This window comes from Pangasianodon hypophthalmus, chromosome 28 (assembly GCF_027358585.1).
Source record: "Pangasianodon hypophthalmus isolate fPanHyp1 chromosome 28, fPanHyp1.pri, whole genome shotgun sequence".
In the NCBI taxonomy this organism is placed as follows: Eukaryota; Metazoa; Chordata; class Actinopteri; order Siluriformes; family Pangasiidae; genus Pangasianodon; species Pangasianodon hypophthalmus.
In genome coordinates, this window is record NC_069737.1 from 9,149,418 (window position 1) to 9,173,293 (window position 23,876).

The 23,876-nt window shown below is 39.1% G+C and overlaps 1 protein-coding gene across 2 annotated transcripts in view; it reads left to right on the plus strand.

Moving 5' to 3' along the window:
* LOC113544387 (spectrin beta chain, non-erythrocytic 1) overlaps window positions 1-20,593 on the plus strand; it is an 85,135-nt gene extending 64,542 nt beyond the window's left edge. For both annotated transcript variants that reach the window (XM_053230850.1, XM_053230849.1), the window contains 16 exons: window positions 1,888-2,112; window positions 3,510-3,599; window positions 3,848-4,126; window positions 5,426-5,556; window positions 5,829-6,033; window positions 7,814-8,188; window positions 8,306-8,550; window positions 9,238-9,376; window positions 10,204-10,288; window positions 10,372-10,568; window positions 10,699-10,802; window positions 11,339-11,393; window positions 16,555-16,754; window positions 18,617-18,790; window positions 18,878-18,920; window positions 19,262-20,593. In XM_053230850.1, coding sequence (XP_053086825.1) covers window positions 1,888-2,112; window positions 3,510-3,599; window positions 3,848-4,126; window positions 5,426-5,556; window positions 5,829-6,033; window positions 7,814-8,188; window positions 8,306-8,550; window positions 9,238-9,376; window positions 10,204-10,288; window positions 10,372-10,568; window positions 10,699-10,802; window positions 11,339-11,393; window positions 16,555-16,754; window positions 18,617-18,790; window positions 18,878-18,920; window positions 19,262-19,447 — 2,733 coding nt within the window. In that variant the 3' untranslated portion in view covers window positions 19,448-20,593. The remainder of the gene's footprint in view (window positions 1-1,887; window positions 2,113-3,509; window positions 3,600-3,847; window positions 4,127-5,425; window positions 5,557-5,828; window positions 6,034-7,813; window positions 8,189-8,305; window positions 8,551-9,237; window positions 9,377-10,203; window positions 10,289-10,371; window positions 10,569-10,698; window positions 10,803-11,338; window positions 11,394-16,554; window positions 16,755-18,616; window positions 18,791-18,877; window positions 18,921-19,261) is intronic.
* Window positions 20,594-23,876: the final 3,283 nt, after the last annotated feature.

Here is a 23,876-nt window from a genome sequence, read left to right on the forward strand (position 1 = left end):
TTTATTTATTTATTTTTATTAACAGTGTAGTCTAAAAAGCACTGCAGGTAGAAATGTAATATGTGTTGTTAACATTTACTGCAGTAATAAAAAAACTTAAAAATAGAGACGTCTTGAATAATTTTTTTGCTTTAACTATGGAAATGAAGACTACTCTTTTAAATTTCTTGTCAACTTGTAAAAAAATTCATAGTCATGCAACCCCTACTAGCTACAACAAAGAGGATGTTGAGCAGTTGTGTTGTGGTACTCGAGAGCAGTCTTGAGACCACAAATCAGTGATCTCGCTCTCGTCAGAAACTTGAGTGAAATTTTACTCGGTCTTTTCTCAATCTCGGCGTACAAACGCTCGAAATATATTTTTTCGCCACCACCGAAGACCATAAGATCATTTTCATGAACAAGTACTTTGTTATATTCCCGTTATATATCTTTGGCCTCAGAAAGTTGTATGAACCGAAACAAATTCTAGTTTTTAATGCATTTTATTTACCTATTGTTCGTAAATCAAAGGAAATGTGCTTTGATTTGCAAATCGTTACATGTGCTGTTGCATTTCTTTTAAAAATTGAATATTTTGTATAATTAACAAACTCGGTGTAACTGCATCGGCCTCACACATGCTCCCTAAACCCCAATGCAATGCTGTAAAATAGGATTACACTGCAGTGCTTGCTGGAAGAATGGGTTATGCTTGACATGTCCTAAGTATATATATGTGTACTTATTTGTAAAAAAAAAAAAAAAAATCATCTCAAAGCAGATGCATTATTTTAGTTCATTTAAGAGAATTTTTTTGCCAGATTTAGGAAGATACTACAGCCAGCAAATCACCACGTCTGAGCACCTGGTCTCGGTCTTGACATGTGTGGTGTTGGTTTCGTCTTGGTCTTGCCTTCCTGTCATACTCCGTCTTGACTCGGTCTCGACTAAGGTGGTCTTGAACCCAACACTACTAAGAATGATCGCAACTATCAGGAGAATCTCTGAGAATCTAGAGGATCTCTGTTCCCTAAGAATGTAGCCTGCTTTAGCAGTTGTGAAGGACGTGGAATAACCTGAAAATAGCATGTATTTTTGTGATATCACATCACAGGTATAATTATTTCAAATTTTCTTGTACCGTTGTACCCTTAACAGTGAGATCCTTAAAAAGGGAGCTAATTAAGGGTTTAAATATCCCTGGCATAGATGTTTCTCTATAAATGTACAGTTGTGCACGTCATTGCTTTGTGCTAAATATTTCAACCAACACATCATGATTCTATTGTTCAGCTTTAACGTTTGGTGTGCAGTAGTGGTTCTGCGTAAAATTCCTGCCAGGGGCTTTTATGAGAACCGGTAGAGAAATAGATGAGAAATGGAACCTCCAGTCCTCTCCGAGTCTCACTGTGGCTCATTCATAGCTGGTGCTCGAGCATCACTAAGCAGTTCACACTAGCGATTTCATAATCACGCCCTCCCCCTCCCCTCACTGTTATGCAACCTCTCTTTCAGCTCAGTGATGCTGTAGATGACTCCAGTACGTGTGAGTGTATGTGTGTGTGTGTGTGTGTGTGTGTGTGTGTGTGTGTGTGTGTGTGTGTGTGCACCATACGTGGATGTGTGAGAGAGATAGAGTTCAAGGAGAATGCTGAGAGTACTATGTGAATATGTGTAAGTCTGTCTATGGTATAAATGCAGTGTGGTATGGACTCATATGGTACATAAGGAAATGATCTTGGCATTGTGGAAATTAGAGCAGGAAGCTTCGGGGAGAGAGCGTGTGTGTGTGTGTGTGTGTGAGGGAAGAAGCATGCATTACTCGATGTGTGAGATATAGGGAGAGGTTGCTCCGGATTTTCATTTCTTGTTTCTTTTGCTTTCCTCTCTTTCACTCTCCTCCAGATGCTAGAAAGCCAGGTGGAAGTGAGGCAGAAGGAGGTGGAGGAGCTGCGCACGCAGGCCCAAGCACTCAGCCAGGAGGGCAAGGGGTCCGACGAAGTGGACGGCCTGCGCTGTAGGGTGGAGAAAAAGTTCCACGAGCTGCAGGAGCCACTGAAGAAACGCCGGAGCAACTTGATGGCCTCGCGTGAGATCCACCAGTTCAACCGGGATGTGGAGGATGAGATTGTGAGTTCTCAACTACGTGTTGTGTCAACCTGCAGTGCTAAGTGTTAGGGAAATGTGTCAGCTAATGCTGGATTTGAGATGAGCCCTAAATAATGCTGAACCCGAACCAGAACTTGCGCAGAAACAAAATGAATCAGTTTGAGGATCTGATGGCAAAAGAGGTGTGGCATTATAAACACTTGTACAACCCATATCTAAAAATGAATTATTGGAGGGGGGGATGGCAAAACCCCTTGCTCAAGCAAAAATGGAGGACAATTTGAGACACATTTCAGCTTCGTGTCGATTCCAATAATCAAATACACTGTAAGCAACAACATCGGTCTTTATCACATACGCTATTTTGCTTAGTCTAACCATTTTCTCTGCTACTGAAACGAGACTTTCTCAGTCTTTTTTTTTTTTTTAATCCATTTTCTGTACATTCAGGTCTGGTACATCTAACACTGCCCTCTAGTGGATGTGTTTACATTATGTTTAAGTACTGTATATTAGTGGATATTAGGGATGTAACTGATACGAATACATTATCCGGAATGAACAGACAATGTGTTCTGAACGTATACAAATAGGAGACACACTATTCAGGTTTTTTTGTTGTTGTTTTTGTTACTTTGTGGCATCTGATTTAGTCTAGAGATGTGCATCAGGACTGGTATTCTGCTGGGTGCTACAAAAAAGCTTGTACGAATAGTTGCAGGACAAAGACTACATTCATTCATTCATTCATTCATTCGTTCGTTCATTGATAGTAACTTCCTGGTCACCTGGTTTAAAGTAGGCAACTTGTATTTTGGAAATATATAATCATTTTAAAAAATTCATGGGCAGGTCCAAACAAAAATAATAACATCTCTAGCAGAGGTCGAGGAACTGTCATAGCCAGAATTCAAAGAACGTGCTGACAGTGCTGGCATTTCTACCTTTTTTCCCCCACAGAGCATAGTGATAGGGTTTATTTATAACACCCCAAGTGGACATGTGCACAACATTTGCACATGTTTGCAGGTCTGTAGAATGAATATTTCAGCATGACACTAGCTGATGAAAGCACAGTAATTCACATTTTCATTCAAAGATTTTTCAGAAATGTATTAAAAATTGATGTAACTTTGGTTTCAGCACAGGCCTGTGCTTAGCTCTTAACCCTGGTTTTGCGGCGAGTAGGAGGGAAGCAGAAGGTGATTATTATTTTTTTCCATAGCAGGGGTCACCTTTTCACAGTAATGACTGTATTACCGTATTAAGGCAGAATAGAAAGGAATTTAGTTTTCCCCTGCTGCGTATCCCAAATGCTAAATTAGCTTGAATCTGTGAAGTGTAAGAAGGCTTTAATCCTGTAAAAGCCCAGCATGAATTCACAACATGGGCTTTCTTTTTTCTTTTCTTTTTTTAAGCTCTGGGTTGAGGAGAGAATGCCAATGGCCACATCTACAGAACATGGCAATAATCTACAAACTGTTCAGCTGCTCATTAAGAAGAACCAGGTGAGTGACTGAAATATTAAAACACGATAAGAAGTCCTCTAGCCTTTTAAAGAAAGATTAATTTTAGATAAACTATTGTAACTATAACTATTAGATAAATTATTATTAGATAAATTACTAATAGTAATTTATCTTGTAAATTCTCAGAGACTAATCCCATAAGTGTCTTTACTAGCAACATTGGCGTAGGTTATTTTGCCTGAACTCTCGCCTTATCACCTGCCCCTGTATTCCTGTCACCCCACTAGACCCTCCAAAAGGAGATCCAGGGTCACCAGCCACGTTATGATGACATTTTTGAGAGGAGCACGCACATCCTGAAGGACAACAGTCCTGTCAGTGCAACAATCCGCCAGCGGTTAGATGAGCTAAAGCGGCTCTGGCACTTGATCCAAGAGGAAGTGGAAAAACGCCACAGGCGCCTAGAGGAAGCACACAAAGCTCAGCAATACTACTTTGATGCAGCGGAGGCTGAGGCCTGGATGAGCGAGCAGGAGCTGTACATGATGTCTGAAGAAAAGGCAAAGGTGAGGAAGGGCGTGGTAAATATTTCTGAAGTCAGGCCTCTCACAGACTCAGGATTGTCAGGATAACAATATATATTTGCAGATTTTCTTAATAGTAAATTCTAATAGTTTCTATTATATTTCGTTTGCTGTGTTTGTGCCAGTTATATTTAGGATGAAGATAAAGTGACTTAACACACAGCAACTCTTTCGAAGTATCCATTTTGTGATTACTGGAAGTATTTCAACCTGTTTGAAAATGTTTCTCAGGGAAGGAGGGACAGAAACAAAATCACAGAGTAGTACTTGTAAAGGATTGTGTCAGAACAGGACTTACGACTGACTCTGATTCATTATAACTAGTGGAAATATACTGATGATTGTAATAAATAGATACATTTCTTGGTGCCTTTACTTAAAGTTACCCGTATATCAGATCTGCTGCCCCTATGGTTGTTAAATGAAAATGTACCTCTCTAACAATTTTTTTTAAGGTAAAAATGGGTCAGACGGTACAAAAGAAGAGGACATACAGAAGGGCATACACATAATTAGAAAATAGACAGAGACTAGATGCACCCAAGTAAAAATAAAAAGGCAGAAGCTAACCAGCTAACTAGCACTGCGCTAGAATTCCCAACGAGGTAGATATCTTAGCTGATGTTACCTCTTCAGCTGTAACTATTTAACATTGTTTGCAAAGTTCATTTACAAGCTAGCTAAAGTTAGCCTAAGCATTGGCTAAAAATAGGCTAAGTATTAGGCTATGTATTATATCATGTAAGCACTAGCAACGTGGCTAACATTAGGCTAGAATGTTCTATAAATCAGTAGGGTATATTTTGTAAACAAGTTTAATAGCAAGCATGCTAACATTAGGCTGTTATACTATGTACAATGGTAGTAAAGATAGATAGATATCTATCTATCTATCTATCTATCTATCTATCTATCTATCTAACAGTAGGCTAACATTGGCTAATTAGCCAGTAAATAAGTTGCAGTGAATCAATTGGGTACAAATAGCCTCTGCTAATTTATGGCATGTCCGGAAGTGAAAACAAAAACTTATAAACTCCTTAAAAAAAGGCACCATTTTAAAGTAGACACTTTGACCATTTCTGTTACTTATAAAAAAAAAAAAATTTTAATGAAGGAACATCTTTCAAAACCTCAAACACTTAGTGTCTTCTTTGTATGAAAATGCTAACTTTTGCACTCGACTGTGCAGAGTATGCCTTGTACATCTATTTGCGCCTTGTTTGTCACTGTCTCTTTCTTTCCGTCTCTATTTCATGCTCGTTCTGCTGTTCTGTGCAGGATGAGCAGAGCTCTGTGGCTATGCTGAAGAAGCACCAGATCCTGGAGCAGGCGGTGGAGGACTACGCTGAGACAGTGCACCAACTCTCTAAAACCAGCAGGGCCTTAGTGGCTGCTGGACACCCTGAAAGGTGAGGATGTGGGGATTATGAATAGTAAAAGTGCAAAGGATGGCAGGATGATTAACAGGAGAAAAGAGTCCAGATCACGTTTGCTTTCGCTAGTGACTGATACATTGTTGAATTTGGTGTTTTGGCTAGTTTTGTCTGAGAGACGTTGACACTTTTCCACTGGTTTAAATGAATCATTTATTCTAAAGGCTTAAATCGGTTATCCTTACAGTTTTCTAACAGTTGCGATAATGATAAACTAACTGTGAGCTGATCATTTTATCATTCATTAGTGAGAGAATCAGCATGCGACAGTCTCAAGTGGACAAGCTGTATGCCGGTCTGAAGGACCTGTCTGAAGAAAGACGTGGGAAGCTCGACGAGAGATCCTGTCTGTTCCAGCTGAACCGGGAGGTGGATGATTTAGAGCAGTGGATCGCGGAGAGAGAGGTGGTGGCAGGTTCTCACGAGCTCGGCCAGGACTACGAACACGTCACTGTAAGACTTCTGGCATATATCTTGACACATAGCTTTGTACCATGGGCCTCATTTATAAGGCTCTGTGTAAATTAATTAAAGTTAAAAGATGTTCACGTTTCTAAATTTAATTTAACTGAGGATGTGTAAAATGTCCATATGTGTCTTAATGGTATAGTTAATGAGCCACCCTTATTAATATTAATCACACCATCTATAAACTGAAACTCTGTATAAGAAATGACATGTACCATCTTATGTGCAATAAACAAGGCCTTGGGTTTGCATTTGCATATCTAGTTCTATTGGATACAATTGGAGCTCTAGTAGTTAAAAGGTGAATAAATTGTTTGTCCTTGATCTCCTTCATCCCACCCCCATGAATGCTCACGTACATGACACCCCACCTCCCAGGTTCTGTGGTAGATGGTGGACTTTTTCATGTTAGTCTGGTAGCCAGCTAGTTCTACATGACCAGTTACGAATTTATGAAATACTGACATGCCAAAACTAATGTGTTAAAGCAAAGGTGGTTTGAAATGCACTTTTCGCTAGTTGTCTTATTTTCCTTGGCCAGTTATGACAGATTATAAACATGTGAAATAACTTTAATAGACTTGTGGTTGTTGTGACTGATTACTAGCTCTCAATATTGATGATCAAATTATCTGTCCAAGAAAAACGCAACAAATTCCACACCAAGTTCATCCCCTTTGTACTTGCATTATATCTTCTAGCATCATTATGCATTTTGCAGCAGATCATGCTTATTTTCCCACAGTAAAATTATCTGGTAGCACTTCCATTTGGCACTGAATTTTGCTGTGTAGGCATTTCTGAGCAGTAAAGCTGAGGATGTGTTTATAACCTGACTGACTAGACAGATGTAACTGCAAACATGGAGTCCAGGAGCAGACATTTTTGAGTGCTTATTTTGCAGGTGTATGGTACAATCACATTCTTTCAGCAATTATGTTTCAATATCAGATATTTCCACATTATTTGTGTCGTTAAGAACAATAATATATTGCACCTTTATGCATAAGCCACTGATAAACCTGGGCATTTTATATGAAAATATTTGGAGTCTCATCTGTTAGCTTTGTAATTGATAAGTTCCAAGACCCTGTTTACGCCTATATTCCCAAATATCAGGATTATATCTTGTTAGGGATTAATGACATAAACTCTAGACTTGTTTACAGTAGATTTAAACCCAATCTCAAATTGTTTCAGAATGTCTGAGGCAAATTTTCTCTAAACGGTATACAACCATCAATGCGTCTATCTCTCCAAGCCACATATGACCACCAAAACCCTTCCCTATCTATTATGCCATTAAGCACATGACACCCATGATTGTCCTATAGCAAGGCCAAACCCTGAGCAGCTCTCATACTATCCGAATTTATACTACAGCCTACACTGAGACTTGTATGATGGATGCTCCACATAAACAGATTTTTTTAAGTTTTAAAAAGTTTTCTGTTAGAAGACGTTTATATGGTTTTCTTGTAAGGAGGCTCCAGTGTCAGAGGCCTAGCTATCTATCAAAAATCCATAACAGATGTGGGAATTAGAAGCATTACAGGACTTGGAGTAGTCATGAAAAAACACACAGATGGCGTACACAGGCAGCAAACACTTATTAGTGCCTTTGTCTAAGTTTAAGTCTAAGGATATTCAAAATTATATAGATACATGAAACAACTAGGTGTAAAGATATTATCATCTTAATCACTGAAAGCTTCACTTCATAATTCCTCCTCTGGTATTTATTTTATTTTTTTTAAATATACAGATGCTGCAGGAGCGTTTCCGAGAGTTTGCCCGTGACACAGGAAACATCGGCCAGGAGCGTGCTGACGCAGTCAATAAAATGGCAGACGACCTGATCAACTCGGGTCATGCAGACGCCGCCACCATCGCCGAGTGGAAGGATGGGCTGAACGAGGCTTGGGCCGACCTGCTGGAGTTAATCGACACTCGTACGCAGATCCTGGCTGCCTCCTATGAGCTGCACAAGTTCTACCACGACGCCAAGGAGGTGCTTGGACGCATCCTAGACAAACACAAGAAGCTCCCAGAAGAGTTGGGCAGAGACCAGAACACCGTAGAGGCACTGCAGAGAATGCACACCACCTTCGAGCATGACATACAGGCTTTGGGAACACAGGTGGGGGTCCCTGAATGTGTCCACTTGCAGCCATGAGATTCTTCTGCAAGCAACTTTAATATATTTTTCACCCAAATAGAACATAAAGGATGAAGTGCTTTGCTATCTGTGACGCAGGTTAAGCAGCTGCAGGAGGACGCGGCGCGTTTGCAGTCAGCCTATGCAGGAGATAAGGCTGAGGACATCCAGAGGCGTGAGGCGGAGGTGCTAGAGGCCTGGCGTTCTCTGCTGGAAGCGTGCGACGGCCGCCGTGTGCGTCTAATCGACACCAACGACAAGTTCCGCTTCTTTAGCATGGTGCGTGACCTTATGCTTTGGATGGAGGATGTCATCCGGCTCATTGATGCACAGGAGAAACCCAGGTATATTACATGATTTATGCAATGAGCTGCTCACAATTAATTTTTCCAATATACAGCACCCTTAAAGCAGTTAGGAGTTGAAGGCTTTGTTCTAGACACTTCTGGGAAATAAAAACTAGGACTGACCCTTACATAAGGTTAGGGGTATACAGTGTAGAGTATTAATGAGCTATAAATTGAAAAAAGAAGGAAGTGACTTATTAGCATTATGAAAACTACATAAAGAAATAAGCCTTTTATAATCATTTGTTGGATTTTGATGCCAGTTGATGGTATGCAAGTAATAGAATAAAGACCATCAGGATGGCCTGCAAGAGGAAATTGATCAGGTTGAAAAAGACGTAGGGGAAAGAGTAATGTGGTTGAAACTAAAAGGAAATGAACAAGAGACTGCGTAAGAACAAGAGACAAAGCAAAGCGATAAGATTGTAATAACATTGACTGTCTGTATCACATCCTGTCCTAATGCTTTTCAGATGTTTGGGTTTAAGATACTGGGAAATGCGAAGGACTGGGCCTGCTGTAAAACGTCAAGGGCGTGTTTGTTGTTAATTCTTGCTCAATTTAATTCCTGTTCAAAAAGAGACTCACCAAAATCCTGACATTTAATGTTTTGATATTCATACAAAGTATTTTAATTGTGACAAGACCTTGTAGTGAAATTAAGAAACGAATTTGTTTATTCAGGGATGTTTCATCCGTGGAGCTTCTAATGAACAATCACCAAGGCATCAAGGCTGAGATTGACGCTCGCAATGACAGCTTCACCACCTGCGTCGAGCTGGGAAAAACTCTACTTTCACGAAAACACTATGCTTCCGAAGAGGTGAGAATAACTTTTATGCTTCTGTATCTCTACTCTTTACCATCTCTCTGTCTATCATAAGTTATTGCAGTAGATGGTTCCAGCATGTTCTGTGTTGAGTGGAGAGTTTGTGAAGGCAGGCTAAATTTGGCTTTATGAAAATTAAAAAAAAAAAATCTAAGGAATTCTTAATTGACAGTGTGTAACATAATTGTGTTAATACTGTAATTATTTTTGTTGACTAAATGCAATTTTAGTCTGAGTATCATTAACTAAAATCAATCCACATGACATAGCTAAAGTATGACTACATCTTAAACATTTTTCATTCAAAGACTGTAACTGAATTTAAAAGGAAATGCAGAATTGCAGAAGTTTTTTTTCTTACACATTGAGTGTTACATAGTTACACAGATTATCTGTGGCTATTTTAAGACATTACTAAATTGTAAGCATTCTTTATGTAGTTTTATTTCCTTTTTGAGAGTGAATATGTTTTGAAAAAAATATATATGACATCATATCCAATCATTTTAAATGACATATGAAGTGGTGTTCAAAATTCAAGTAGTACATTAAATGTTAGGGTGCCTGTTTCTGCCTGAAAAATGATAGCATTTTATTTATAAGCACCTTTCAGGTTTCCAGGAACACTGTACAGACATATTACAGAACATAGTAATAGTAATATAATATTATAATAATACATAGTAATAGAAAGAGAAAGAGGAGGAAGAAGGAGAACAACGTTGAAATAAACTAGTTTTAAACCTAAATTACGTTGTGTGATGTGTTTTTAGACGGTATGTACACGTTATGATGGTAGCCATAATCTGTCCCCTGCTCAGATCAAAGAAAAGTTACTCCAGCTGACAGACAAGAGGAAAGAAATGATTGACAAGTGGGAAGATCGATGGGAATGGCTGCGACTGGGTAACCCTCGTTAAATCTAATTTAGTGGAATACAGTCGTGCTGTGATAGTCTGGTTGTTTGACTGTATGTGATTTGGCATCAGTTCTGGAGGTGCACCAGTTCTCACGGGACGCGGGTGTGGCTGAGGCATGGCTGCTGGGTCAGGAGCCATACCTGTCCAGTCGAGAGGTGGGGCAGAGTGTGGATGAGGTGGAGAAGCTCATCAAGAGGCACGAGGCTTTCGAGAAGTCAGCCGCCACTTGGGAGGAGCGTTTTGCCGCTCTGGAGAGACTTACCACGGTGAGAGAGAGAGAGAGAAAGAGAGCGCAGAAACTTTCAGTCACTGTGGTCAAGAAATTGATGGTAGTCATTGAAATAGATGTTTTCCAGTATATAAAGTGTGTGTGTGTGTGTGTGTGTGTGGTTTTAGATGGAATTACTGGAAGTGAGAAGACAGCAAGAGGAAGAGGAAAAGAAGAGACAGGCCCAACTTGCAGAAGCTCCACCTACTGAGACAGCATCAACACAGCAGAGGTGATTTTAATATGACTTGATTTAACCTGATATAGAGTTTGTGCTCCCAGTGAATCTCACAAATTTATATAAATTTACATATTTATATTTGTGACAATGTCTATTATTAAAAGCGCTATACAAATAAAATAAAATTGAATTGAAGTGTAGGACATGCCTTTGTGCAGTGAGTTAAAGGATTCAAAACTTTTAGAAATAGGTGTTTTGTCCCAGATTTTTCCCTTCTGTAGGGATACTAGACCTCATTTTTAATGCGCATACAGTATATGATAGCACTATATCACAAAAGCATTTTGACAGAAGTTTCTTTTCTACTACCTTCAAACACAAATGTATAAAAACTCCTTCCCATCACTGATCATGTTGGCATTTTGGCATTTATGAAAACTAAACATTTTACTAAACATTGTTTTTCATTGAATTAGTGATTTAAATTAAATTCAGAATTAAATCACGATTAATTCACTTTAAGAGCAAATACATATGCAGATTGTCTGTGTTAATAAAAATGTATATGTATGTATGTGTGTTTCTAGAGAGAGTGAGCAGGTATCTCAGAACGGGCCGCCGCCAGAGCAGGACTCTCCCCGGGTTAGTTACCGTTCCCAAGCCTACCAAAGCTACTCGAGTTTTCATAGTCGCCGAGGCACCACAGGACTGTGAACTCACCTTCGATGGGAGAGCAGGAAAAATGCCCAGTCCACCTTGCTTATTATCCCACTCATTCCCAATTTCTCACTAGCACTGTTCTTTATAGCTGAGTCTGCTGCTTTGTCTGCTTTTAGAGAGTAGAACATAGTCTGCTTTTAGATATGTAGCTTTGTTGCAGTTGGGTCTCTGTAGCCTGTATAACTTCCTTCTAGCAGTGTATATTCCAATATCTTGTCTGTCACGTAAAGTTTATGAGATGGAAAACATGATGACCCCAATTCCCATTGTGCTGCTTTTGAAGCCAAAAAGGGTGGCCTAGGAGGTCTGCATCTTGTTCAGCCTGTAGATGAAAATTGGAGAGGTGGGAGGTGAGGCAGTGCGTCCACCTGATGCTCGGCCATGTTCGTTATGGCCACGCCCATGTTTGTTCTAGACACACCCTCTCTTCATACTGTGAGTGCTCATAGTGACTGAATATAACAACATTCTTAAGCACTTTACACACAGCAGGAGACAAATTGCTCGCCACTTTGCATGTCTCATCCTGCCTGCCGTATGATTGGTCCGAATTCTCCCACCGACAGCTTTTCATACAGCAAGCAAAACAACATCTATCCCATGATAACCAAACAGCTATAGTAATGTCCTGACACAATAATGTCCAGACATTTATCACACAGAAAGATATTGAGGCAGGTAAACTGTGGGAACTCATGTTGTCTGTCTTATAAACGGTTTAGGGGCTGTCTGTAATCTTGGTCTCTGTTGTATGATGTACTGTAGAAGATAATGTAGCAGCAGGAATATATTACTGCTTTTAAATGCTTGAGGGCAACAAGGGCTTTTTTGTAACCCAGGCACGCAAAACCTGGCTAACACTAGCTAGGTACTGCAGCACAAAGTTATTGTGTTAAGTTGCCACACGCAAAATAGGTATAAGGCTGAACATGTGTGGATTGACAGTAACATAGACATAACTAATGTTTCTCTTGTTTGGTATAGCTAGGAGAGATTTCAGCATCAGAAATTTCATGAACATTTTGTTCATGAGTTCCTCCCAAGATATCTTAAGAATTAAAATCTAATGGTAATTTTCAAGATTAGTTTAGGATTAATGCTTAGTTAGCTCAGAAAGGTTTTATGCTACCAACCATGTTGTTGATTTCTGTGAGATTGTGATTGTGAAAGCTCTAGATTGGTCCCTCTAAAGTTTATATCCGCTTTAATTTCGTGCACCGGTTAGTTTTTACTTCAGTTTTCATTTCTAGAAGTAAGGTTTTTGATACACTATGGCACAGATCAGCACAGAATAATGACAGGTTTTATTTAATTTCTTTTTAGATGAGTATCAACCTTTCTTTCAGTTGAATAATTAAGGATTGTAATTATAAACTTAAGTCCATATGAAGTCTTATTCATCCACTGAATCCATCCTCAGGATGTATCATGCGTTCACTTCATTTTACTCTCTGTCATTAATTTAGCTTCTTTTAACAATAGAACTATCTAACTTGCTTGTAAAGGACCATAAATGTCTAACAGTATAGGTAAGAACACATAAAATAACACACAGGGCAGAAAATGCCAATTTCTTTGACTTTACACCTTTACAACTAAGACAACTTTTGGAACTAGCGGGATATTCCTGTGCACACATGTCCTTACTGAGTACCAATAGCAAGTTCATTTTGATTAGTTAAATTCATGGAAGTCATCTGTCATTAAAATGTCCCTCTTTGCAGGGAGAAAACATACACTCTTTCGACCCGCCTTTGTGATACGGCCGACAGGCGTTGAACATTCAGACGCCACCAAGCCAATCTGTTGTGCAACGTTCCCAGTTTTCGCTACTGGATTCACCGATACTAGCACTAATACAACCATCACAGTCACGTTGTCACTGTGGCCACTCAATTTTATTGTCCAAGCATCCATAATTGAGGTGCTTTTACCTTTTGCTACTGCATAGCTTGAGCATCATGATACTGAACCGCCTGCAAAGGAGTTAATTGATCCTCGCCTCATGATTGACATTTAGTCTTAGTGCTTCCATATATAAGAACAAGATTTTTCTCTGGTTACCAAAACTTGGTTTTGGTCTGCCCACACAGCAGTGTGCAGAGAAGGGAGTACACACAGGCCATGGTGATGTAGGGCCTCTAAGGTGAATTGTACACACTTTGTTTCACTTCAGCCTCTTAGCTTCTGCTGCACCAGTGCCACGTGCTCTGATCTTCAGTATGCTCCAACGAAGGGCTGTCAGCACTATCCACCAAGATGGGCTCATTATTCAAGTTTAGAGAATGAGAAGCAGCTACTGAGAGTACAATATGTTCTGTCTTCTGTATTTCATTGTGCTGTTTCATTGCGTCTAAAAGCTTTTGCAGTGGTTCCATGCCTACTGCAAACTCCTCTTCAGTGCAACTTAGAAAAGCACTCACTCTTCCCATTCCAGTGGGATGAGCAGCTGAGCCATGTGCATGTTTCTGTTTCTGCTGCAAAAGTGCAGCAAAGGAGCTTACCTTTTTCTTCCTAGAGAGTTCAGTGATCACTCCCTGTTGCGTCCACACAGGTAGAACTGATGTGTCTGTTGTAAGAATCCAGTCAAACGGGCCTAGAATAGAGTCAAACACTAGAATTACCATCATCCAAGCTGTGCATCAGTGCTTTGACTATGCAGATTTAAGAATAACAAAATTGATAACAAAATAACAAAAAGGACTATACTTGGCATCTTTGAATCCACAGTCTCAACTTCTTTACAAGAATAGGAAAGACTGAGGTAGAGGGGTCCTTTAATAGACTACCCATGTGAGGTTATAGTCACAACATGCAAATTTTCTGTTGGTACTCAGCAAGGAAACAAGCACACAGTACTGCACTAGTTCTAAAGATAATCAGAATTGTAAAGAAGTAGCACTTCAAGACCTATATTTATAAATCTCCGATTTATTTTCAAGCTGGAGTCACCAATATTTTTTTAGCAGTAATTAAATCTATTGTCATACGTTGCTGTTTCACATGTCATATTTAATTTAGCTGTTTTAATTTTTCTATTCACACTTACACCAAACCAAGGTAGAGTTCATGAGTGTTCAGGAATTCTGATGGAATTCTGATGACCAATTTTTTATATTCCCTTTAATACCAACATGACTATAAAAAGTTTTTTTTAAATCAGCATCTATATTGAACATTGTTTTTCCAGCAGTTTCAGATCATTTATTTCAAAATTCTGCTTTTAGCTGATTTTCTAAGCTTAGGCAAATAACAGATTTAGAAGAGAAAACACAGTGTCAGATAAAAGCATAAAATATCCATTACCGTAAAATTTTGACAAAATACTTAGATGTTTTGTTTTTAAACTAACTGTTAAAATCATCATCTTTGTCAAACTAACATTTGTTCCTAAAACCACCATTTCTTGTCCTATTTACTAACCTACCCCATCAAATAAACCCCACTGTGAGATACACAGTAACCCATTCATGTTTGCTTCACCAATATTTTTGTTGCTCATGTGCTTTTTATTTTACGTGCATGTCATTGTTACCATGTTGATTATTTTATGTTTATTCTGTTTTTAATGTTGGTGCTTAACATTGTAATCCAGTGTCATTCTTGGGATTGCTTATGGATTGTCATTAATTTTCCTATTAATACATCTTTCATATTCATTTTTGGTTATCATCATCTTTATTTATTTTATATGTGTTTATTATTTAATACAGCTTTGTGTCAGTTCAGACAGACCACGCATCTAAATGAATCTAATTTTAGTAAACAGTAGAACACAATAGAAATTCAGTAAAATGGCTAATTTTTTTACTCAACATTGAATGTTAGTAAGCTTTTTACACAATTCTCCAATTAATACAGCAATTTTAAACTGAAATTTGAAAATCAACAGCTGAGCCTTATAGTACTTCAGTCAACAACTGACTTATGTGTCTTAATGGGATTTAAGATAAGGTACATACTGATCTTTTGTGGTAAAGGTGACAGTGTTTTACTATAATACCACTTCCAACGTGTACACCATACAGCCATGAGAGTTCATTTATCAACGATTTTGAAATGAGAATATTTAGAAAATTTAGGAAGTGCGTGTTGAAGTGCCCGGAATTGGTGCCTAGGATTGATCCAGCCTCCGAAAGGCTCCGTATAAAAGCAGTTGGGATTGGTCCTGTCCAGAGGAGCTCAGAATGGGGTAATAAACTGAAAGCTTTGAGTGGGTGTGATGCCATAATCTCTTTAACTTTGCCAAAAATCACTTCCTCTGCTGATGACATGAACAATTGCTGATGTACTCAAGCAATTTCAGAAATTGTTTGTGGTTTTATTTCTTTTCTTTTTTTTGTGTGTGTGTGTCTGTTTCTGCTGGCTGTTTTCTTCTGCCAGCTATGATTGCCAGTCGAGAGGCCATGTGGTGTGCTATTTCTAATGTCCTAATCTAATTTTGCATGTCGCTCTCTTCTGATCTCTTGTTTTTCTGGCTTTGATCAAGTCTAATCAAAAGCATCTGTGCTGTCCCAGCTACACTGGGAGCTCACCTGGTTTGATGAACAGAATAAAGTAGCAAATCCTGTCTCTGTTATCATAAGACAGAAAATAGTAGAATATATAGATTGTTAAAAAAAAAAAAAAAGAATTTAAAGCCAACTTTAATTGTCTTTGTGTGCTATATATTGTTAAATTCAGATTTAACAATTGGAGGCTGCTGTAGCAGCATTAGTATACACTCAGTTGCAATTTTATCAGGTAATATAGATTATACCTTTACATTTATTGGCCTTTTTCTGATACATCTATATCTAAGTGCATTTAGATTACTGACTGTGCTGATGTACAATTTGTTAGTCCCCTTTATTCTATCCATTAATGAAAAGGGACCACCGTAGGACTAGATTTTGTTAAGGAGGTGGACCAAACAACTGGCAACTGAGTGTAGATTCACAATTTGTAACCAGAACTACTCAGATGTTTCTACACAGCCTCAGTCTCTGATGCATACTGCTTTGCTCAATAGACTGTGTGTAAGCATGGTGTGATATTTTTTAACTGAAGAGCGCTGTCTCTAACTTTTCTCTCTATATACTAGGAGGACACGGGAGGAAGTGATGTAGTTAATGGGGTGGCAGAGTCCAGTCCAGGCTCCTCCCCAACAGGAAGCCGCAAGGGGAAAGTGGGTCAAGCTGCTACACTACCAACCAAGTCCCAGGACACAGCTGCGGCGCAGATTGAGGGCTTCCTGAACCGCAAACATGAGTGGGAGGGCCACAACAAGAAAGCATCCAATAGGTGTACTACAATACATATGCTAAAAGCTATATAAAGCAAAGCATCATTAAATATTGCAATGCACTAGCAGTAGCATAAATGACATTGCAGCATGTACACTCATGCAGTTATCTAATCAGCCAATCATGTGGCAGCAGCGCAATGCAAAAATCATGCAGATACAAGTCAAGAGCTTCATTTAATGATCACATCAAACATCAGAATGGGGGAAAAGTGTGATCTCTGTGACTTTAACTGTGGCATGGTTGTAGGTATCGGATTGGCTGGTTTGAGTATTTCTGAAACTGCTGATCTGGGATTTTCACACACAACAGTCTCTAGAGTTTACACAGAATGGTGCGAAAAACAAAACATCCTGTGAGTAGAGGGTCTGCAGGCTGAAACACCTTGTTGATGAGAGAGATCAGAGGACAATGACCAGACCGGTTTGAGCTGACAGGAAGTCTATAGTAACTCAAATAAGCACACTTTACAACCGTGGTGAGCAGAAAAGTATCTCAGAACGCACAATACATCAATCCTTGATGAACTACAACAGCAGAAGACCACATAAGGTTCCACTCCTGTCAGCCGAGAACAAGAATCTGAGGTTATGAGCACAGACTCACTGAAACTGGTGAGCTGAAGACTGAAAAAAGACCAGGTGATTTATTTTTTTTTTTTCCCTAATCTTCAACTGTCCAGTTTCAGTGAGTCTTTGCGCATAACAGCCTCAGATTTCTGTTCTTGGTTGACAGGAGTGTAACCCATTATGGTCTTCTGCTGTTGTAGCCCATCCACCTCAAGGTCGATGTTTTGTGCGTGCTGAGGTGCTTTTCTGCTCACCACAGCTGTAAAGAGTGATTATTTGAGTTACTATCAAAAAATCCCAGGAGATCAGCAGTTTCTGAATCCAGCTCATCTGGCACCAACAACCAAGGCACGATCAAAGTCACAGAGATCACACTTTTTCTTCATTCTGATGTTTGATGTGAACATTACCTGAAGCTCTTGACCTGTATCTGCATGATGTCTTTGCATTGCACTGCTGCCACATGATTGGCTGATTAGATAACTGCATGAACATGCAAGAGTTCCTAATAAAGTGGTCAGTGAGTGTATATAGTTGTATACATATGTTACATATGTATAAGTTTTCTTATGTAGTGTAAATTAATGTATGCTGAGGTCTCCCCGGAGAAAATAATAGCACTGAGCCTCCATATCTTAATGATCTTTCCTTCCTTCCTTCCTTCCTTCCTTCATGTGGCCACAGTAAACAATTTCAATCGCAGTTGAACTATAGATTTCTTGAAGGAAGACTGTTCGCATTTATTTAAAATATTGTTTGGATGTGGCAAGTAGGAAATGTAAGTTATTTCTTTAATTGTGTCCGTGGCATGGTGGCGCAGCCGCTAGCGCTGACACCTCACAGCACCAGGTTCCCTGGTTTAACTCCTAAGCTCGGGTTACTGTCTGTGCATTGTTCCTGTGCATGTTCCTCACGTCTGTGTGGGTTTCCTCTGGGTTCTCCAGTTTTCTTCCCACCTGCATAGTGTGTGCATGGTGCCTTGCAATGGACTGGTGTCCCATTCAGGGTATATCCCCAACTTGCACCCAGTGTTGCCGTCTAATCTCCGTATCCATCTAAGCCAAACCTGATCAGGATAACATGCTTACTGGAGATGAATGAATGAAAAACATTGCGTGTAATGTTGCCTCTTTTTTTTTTTTTTTTTTTTGAAGGGTCACAATTATTTTGGAGTTTGGTTTAAAAAAAAAACTATGCAGTACAGGGTGACAGTTAATGTTAATACATTTGCATGATACAAATTTTAATCCTCTTTCTGCATTTCTGTTTTTTTTTTTAATGTTTGTTGCAGATCCTGGCACAATGTCTACTGTGTGATAAATAACCAAGAGATGGGCTTTTACAAAGACAGCAAGAGTGCTAGTCAGGGAATCCCATACCATGGTGAAGTTCCCATTAGTCTGAAGGAATCGACATGCGAGGTCGCCCTTGACTACAAGAAGAAGAAACATGTTTTCAAACTCAAGTGAGGCATTTCCCACTTTGCTTAATCGATGATGGTTCTATTAGAGAAGTTGTACTTATGGCTTTTCCTTCTTTGTTTCACTTTCAGAATTTCGAATGGGAATGAGTATCTCTTCCAAGCCAAAGATGATGTAAGTTTTTCTTTTGTGCTTACCATGGGTGTGGAAGTGACTACATTTAATAATGTGTCTGTTAGATACACTGTCAACATTTACGGAGTATTATGTTTATACATAACATTTAATTTAATTTAAATTAATGAAAAAAAGTAATCCAGTTTAGGCCACTTCCTGTTTGTTGCACTAAACAGATACAGGTAATGGCATTGTGTTACACCTCTAATAGGCACAAATGGGAGAGAAAAAATTGGAACCTTTTTTTCCTGAGTGAATGAAATACCTATAAAACACAAAGGCATGATATATATTTGGTACCTTGTTCTCTCTATCCCTCTATCTCTCTGTTCCGTTAGGAGGAGATGAACTCATGGATCCAGGCGATCTCATGCAAGACACCCTCGGAGATCAGCAGCCATAGCACTCCCGCCTCGGGACGCACCCAAACCCTGCCCACCTCTGTCAGCATGGGTGCTGAGTCCAGCCCAGGCAAGCGGGAGAAAGACAAAGAGAAGCGCTTCAGCCTCTTCAAAAAGAAATAGATCTTTCCCAGCAGTTTTTTTTTTTCCTTCTTTTCATCCTCTTCCTGAAGTGGAACACCACGCAAAAGCTCAGAGACAAAAGTCCACACTTGGTGCCTGAGACTCCTCTGAGTAGGCTCTTTTTTTTTTCATTTTTGGTTTAAAAGGAAGGAGCTGGAGAATATTTTAGGGTTCTTAGATTATGAGGTGCTTTGAGCAGTCATTTGTAAATCATTCTTAAGTCTCAGAGACAATTTATTATAATTAATAAGCTTTCTTTCCACGTATCATCTCTTCTTTCTTTGTACTTGCTTTCGTTCAGTATATCTGCTTTAGTGCGATGAAGTCTGGCTAGTTTTTTCCTCTCTCTCTTGTTTTGTAAGTGCGTGACGTTTGTAGGATCTGCCCTCAGTTTTGTGAGGCGTTTACTGATGGGGGGCAGTGGTGCTTTAGACTCCGTTGAGTTGTTAACCTGCTGGTGAATTTACTTTACTAATAAAAGCATTAGCCATTATAAGTTTCCTTAAAGGGCAGTCTCTGTATTAAGAGCTTAGTATGAAGCAAATGCGTCTCAATGCAAACCCACAAAATAGTGGCTAATATTTGCTTTTGCTGAAATGTTTGATATGTTAATGATATGTGAATGGTCAGAATGTTGGCTACTTATGAAGGAATACTTTTATCAAGGATAAAAAACATTTTTTAAAAATAGTTTTTTCTTCTTGTACTTGAGTTGCAATATATTGTATGTTTAAAAATTATTTAGAGTAAAATATGAAAATAGATGTATTGTAACTCCTAAAAGGCGTCATTTGTTAAGTATAGAAATGGATTGTGTTATTTCTTGGGGGGGGAGAAATCATATGACTGAAAAAAACAGCTGCTTGCTTGTTGGCTATAGCACCATGTGTTCTCATTTCGCTACTTTCTCTGGCTACCTGATATAGTGCGCAATCTGTCAGTGTAACTATTGTAACAATACCTTTCCATCATTATTGCACAATCAGAATAATGCCATATTGCCTCTGGGGCTTGCTGGTTCTTATGTAAAACATGGACCCAGACCTCATGTGGATGGATCTGCACCTGTAGCCTTTTAGCCTATCTGTTATAAATACGTGCAAAGTCATTAAAATGCTTTTGAAATTAAAACGTTTGCTGTTCTTACTTGTTTTGCTTGTTTCTAGGTCATCACATCCAATGGCAGTACATTCTGTGTAGGTTTGATGCTTGTTTCAGTGCTTTAGTAAAATAAAGGAGAATCAGGTTGGAAGAACATTAGTTAAAAGATAATTGTCCATTACTAAACTAAGGTTTTGTGCATTGTCACATGGTGTGTTCAGAGATTTCATACATTGCATTTAAAATTACAACTTTTAAAGATACCCTTACCCAGAGTGACGTACAGAAGTGCTTTGTAGTCTCCACCAAAAACAAACAAACAAAGTGCTAATACAAGTGGTTGGTGAAGCGGTAGGTCTTTAGTCTTTGTCTGAAGACAGCCAGGGGCATTTCATTCCACCATCTGGGTGCCAGGTCAGAGGACAGTCTTTATGCATGTCTTCCTTGTAACTTGAGGAATAGTGGGTCCAGTTGAGTCATGCTAGATGTTTGGAAGGAGTGTGGTGCTGGGGTTGGGGGGAGGGGCTGGATTGGGGGCGTGGCTCGATGGGGGGGGGATAGGCGCAGCGGTGATAAGTGCCTAAAGTTAGGTCCATTTTTGCTTTGTAGGCAAGCAATTTAAAGTGTTTAAATCTGATGTGGGAAGCTACAGGAAGCCAGTGGATGGAGTGTAGAAATCAGGTGGCGTGGGAGAACTTGGGGAGGTTGAAAATAGGTCATGCAGCCGCATTCTGGATGAGTTGCAGGGGTTTAATAGCAGACAGGGGTAGGCCTGCCAGGAGCAACTGGACTCAGTAGTCCAGTCTTGAAATGACAAGGGAATGAACAAGAACCAATGGCCTCTGTGGATAAAAATGAGCAAATCATCATGTTGTAAAGGAGAAACAGGTTAGCAATGTGAGCCATTTTACCCCGGTTTGGGGATGCAGTGACAGATGGTGTGATCTGTTGTGAGAGTTGTCCAGGGAGTTCACAAGATCTTGACATGGGGATGCATCTCCAGTGATATACAGCAGCTCATTCTTGCCGTGATTTAGTTTCAGCTGGTGAGATGTCTGCCCGACATGCTGAGATCCATGCAGAAACCTGAGCTTCTGAGGTAGGGAACGAAAGGATGAGTTGAGTATCATCAGCATAGCAGTGCTATGAAAACCCATATAATGATATGACCTCATTGAGAGAGTGGGTATAGAGGGAGAACAGGAGAGGACCCAGCCTTGTGCAACACCAGTGGAGACTCTGCATGGAGGAGGTGGATTTCCTCCATGTCACCTAATAAGACCGTCTGTACAGATAAAAAACGAATCACTGACGTGCTGTCAAGATCCTGGTTAGGATGTTGGAGGTTGTTCTGGGTAAAACAGAGAGACAAATGATTGTATACAGCATGTTCAGAAATTTTAGAAAGCAAAGAGAAGTGATGATAGTTGGTAGTTTTTGATGTGTCAGGTATCTAGAGCAGGTTTGTTCCGGTTGGGGAATAACCATTGCAGGCTTAAAGCCATTAGGTACCTGACGGGGTGATCAGATTCCACCTCAGCAGATCTTTCCAAGACCATTTAGAAGACGAGGTATGAGGTAGTTACAAGATGAGAAAGCCATGTGAGATATTACCTCACTGAAAGAGTGATTTTACTTGTAGACGGGGCTATAAAGAGGACAAAACATTAAGTCTTGCTGGTCATGGAACAGATATGAGTCTGCTCACATGAAGCCCTATGAAATTTTTACTTTTATTATTATTATTAGCAGTAGTAGTCAATAAATCACTTCTAACTATATTTTTTACTGAAATACATAAAAATTCAAATTAGAATTTTGGCAGCACAATCAGATTGACCATTGGGTGTCCACTTGTTTCTTGACTGCTGAATCTCGGATACTGCATTTTATAAGTTTCTACCAAAGACACAAATGAAATTTTGTACAAATGTTGTAAGAACAAAAAAGAGAGCTTCAACAAATCACATTAAGTGGGACAGAGATCCACAGATAAACACAAGTGATGCAAATGATACCATTTATTATATAAAATGATACAATTTATTTGAGACTGCTTATAATGTTTGAATGGCAAAAGTTTACAGTGGATGTGCAGGTAAACTGTGTTTTAAGTGTAAAAGGACTATTGCATCATTTTGAGAAAGTAAATGGTTAGCACTTTATTTTACAGTATGTCAAGTAGATGGTGTTTAATAGGTAAGTAAGGGGTAAGTAGCTGGTATTTTGTAGACATGTAGGTTGTAAGTAGCTGGTTTTTAATCTGTAAAATGTGACAGCTAGTAATAGTAAGGTAAGTATGGGGTAACAGTTTTTAATATGTAAGCATGGAGTAAGTAGCTGGTATTTAATCAGTAAATGTATGGTAAATAGCAAGTAATAATATGCAAGTATATGATAAGTAGTTGGTATTTAATAGGTAAATAACTAGTAATAATACATAAGTATGTGGTAAGTAAAATATATATAAAAAGTCTACACACCTGTTAAAATTGTAGGTTTTTGTGATGTAAAAAAAAAAAAAAAAAAGAAAATCAAAATAAATCATGTCAGATTTTTTTTTTCACCTTAAATGTGATATAGCAACCAACAAAATCTAAGTGAAAAATGAATAGAAAAGTTTTAGGGAAAAAAAGAAAAAACTTATAATAAACTCGTTCTGTATGGGGCATGTGAATTAACCAATCACATTTAAACTCATGTTCATATGTAATCATACACCTGTCATCAATAAAATGACTCTGATTAACCCCAAATAAAGATCAGCTGTTTCTGTAGGCTGTTTTGACATCTTCTTGCTTTCATCCAACTGCCGAAGCAAAAGGTATTGATCAGGAGAGGGGTACAAATGGATTTCCATTATCAAGAAGTGGAAAAAAATGGGAAACCTCAGTGACCTCATTATCACGAACAGGTTTGTCATGTCAATGCAAGAATCTGTCATGTCAATGCCAACAATCTGGGTAATGGAGTTCAAATAAAGTGAGCACAGAACTATATTTCTACAAGAATCAAGTGTGCATGTGTTCAGAGAATCAAACGTTCTACATTCAGAGAACTATAAACTCGCATGCATCAACAAGCTCCCAGTAAGACTGTGGGGGTGTGAGCGAGAATGATCATGATCATGACAGAGCTTGTAAGATGTGAGTGATTTAACTGTGTGTGCGGCAATATCTAAGTGCCAGAATTTATTGCAATTTAATTTTATAGAGTTCACTGCTTAATTTGGTTAAGGTGAGCAGTGCTGAATGGATGGCTAGTGTGGGGAAAGAAAAAAAAACTAAATCACCTGCAAGAGAGTGAGGGAGAAGGAGAGTGAGACAAG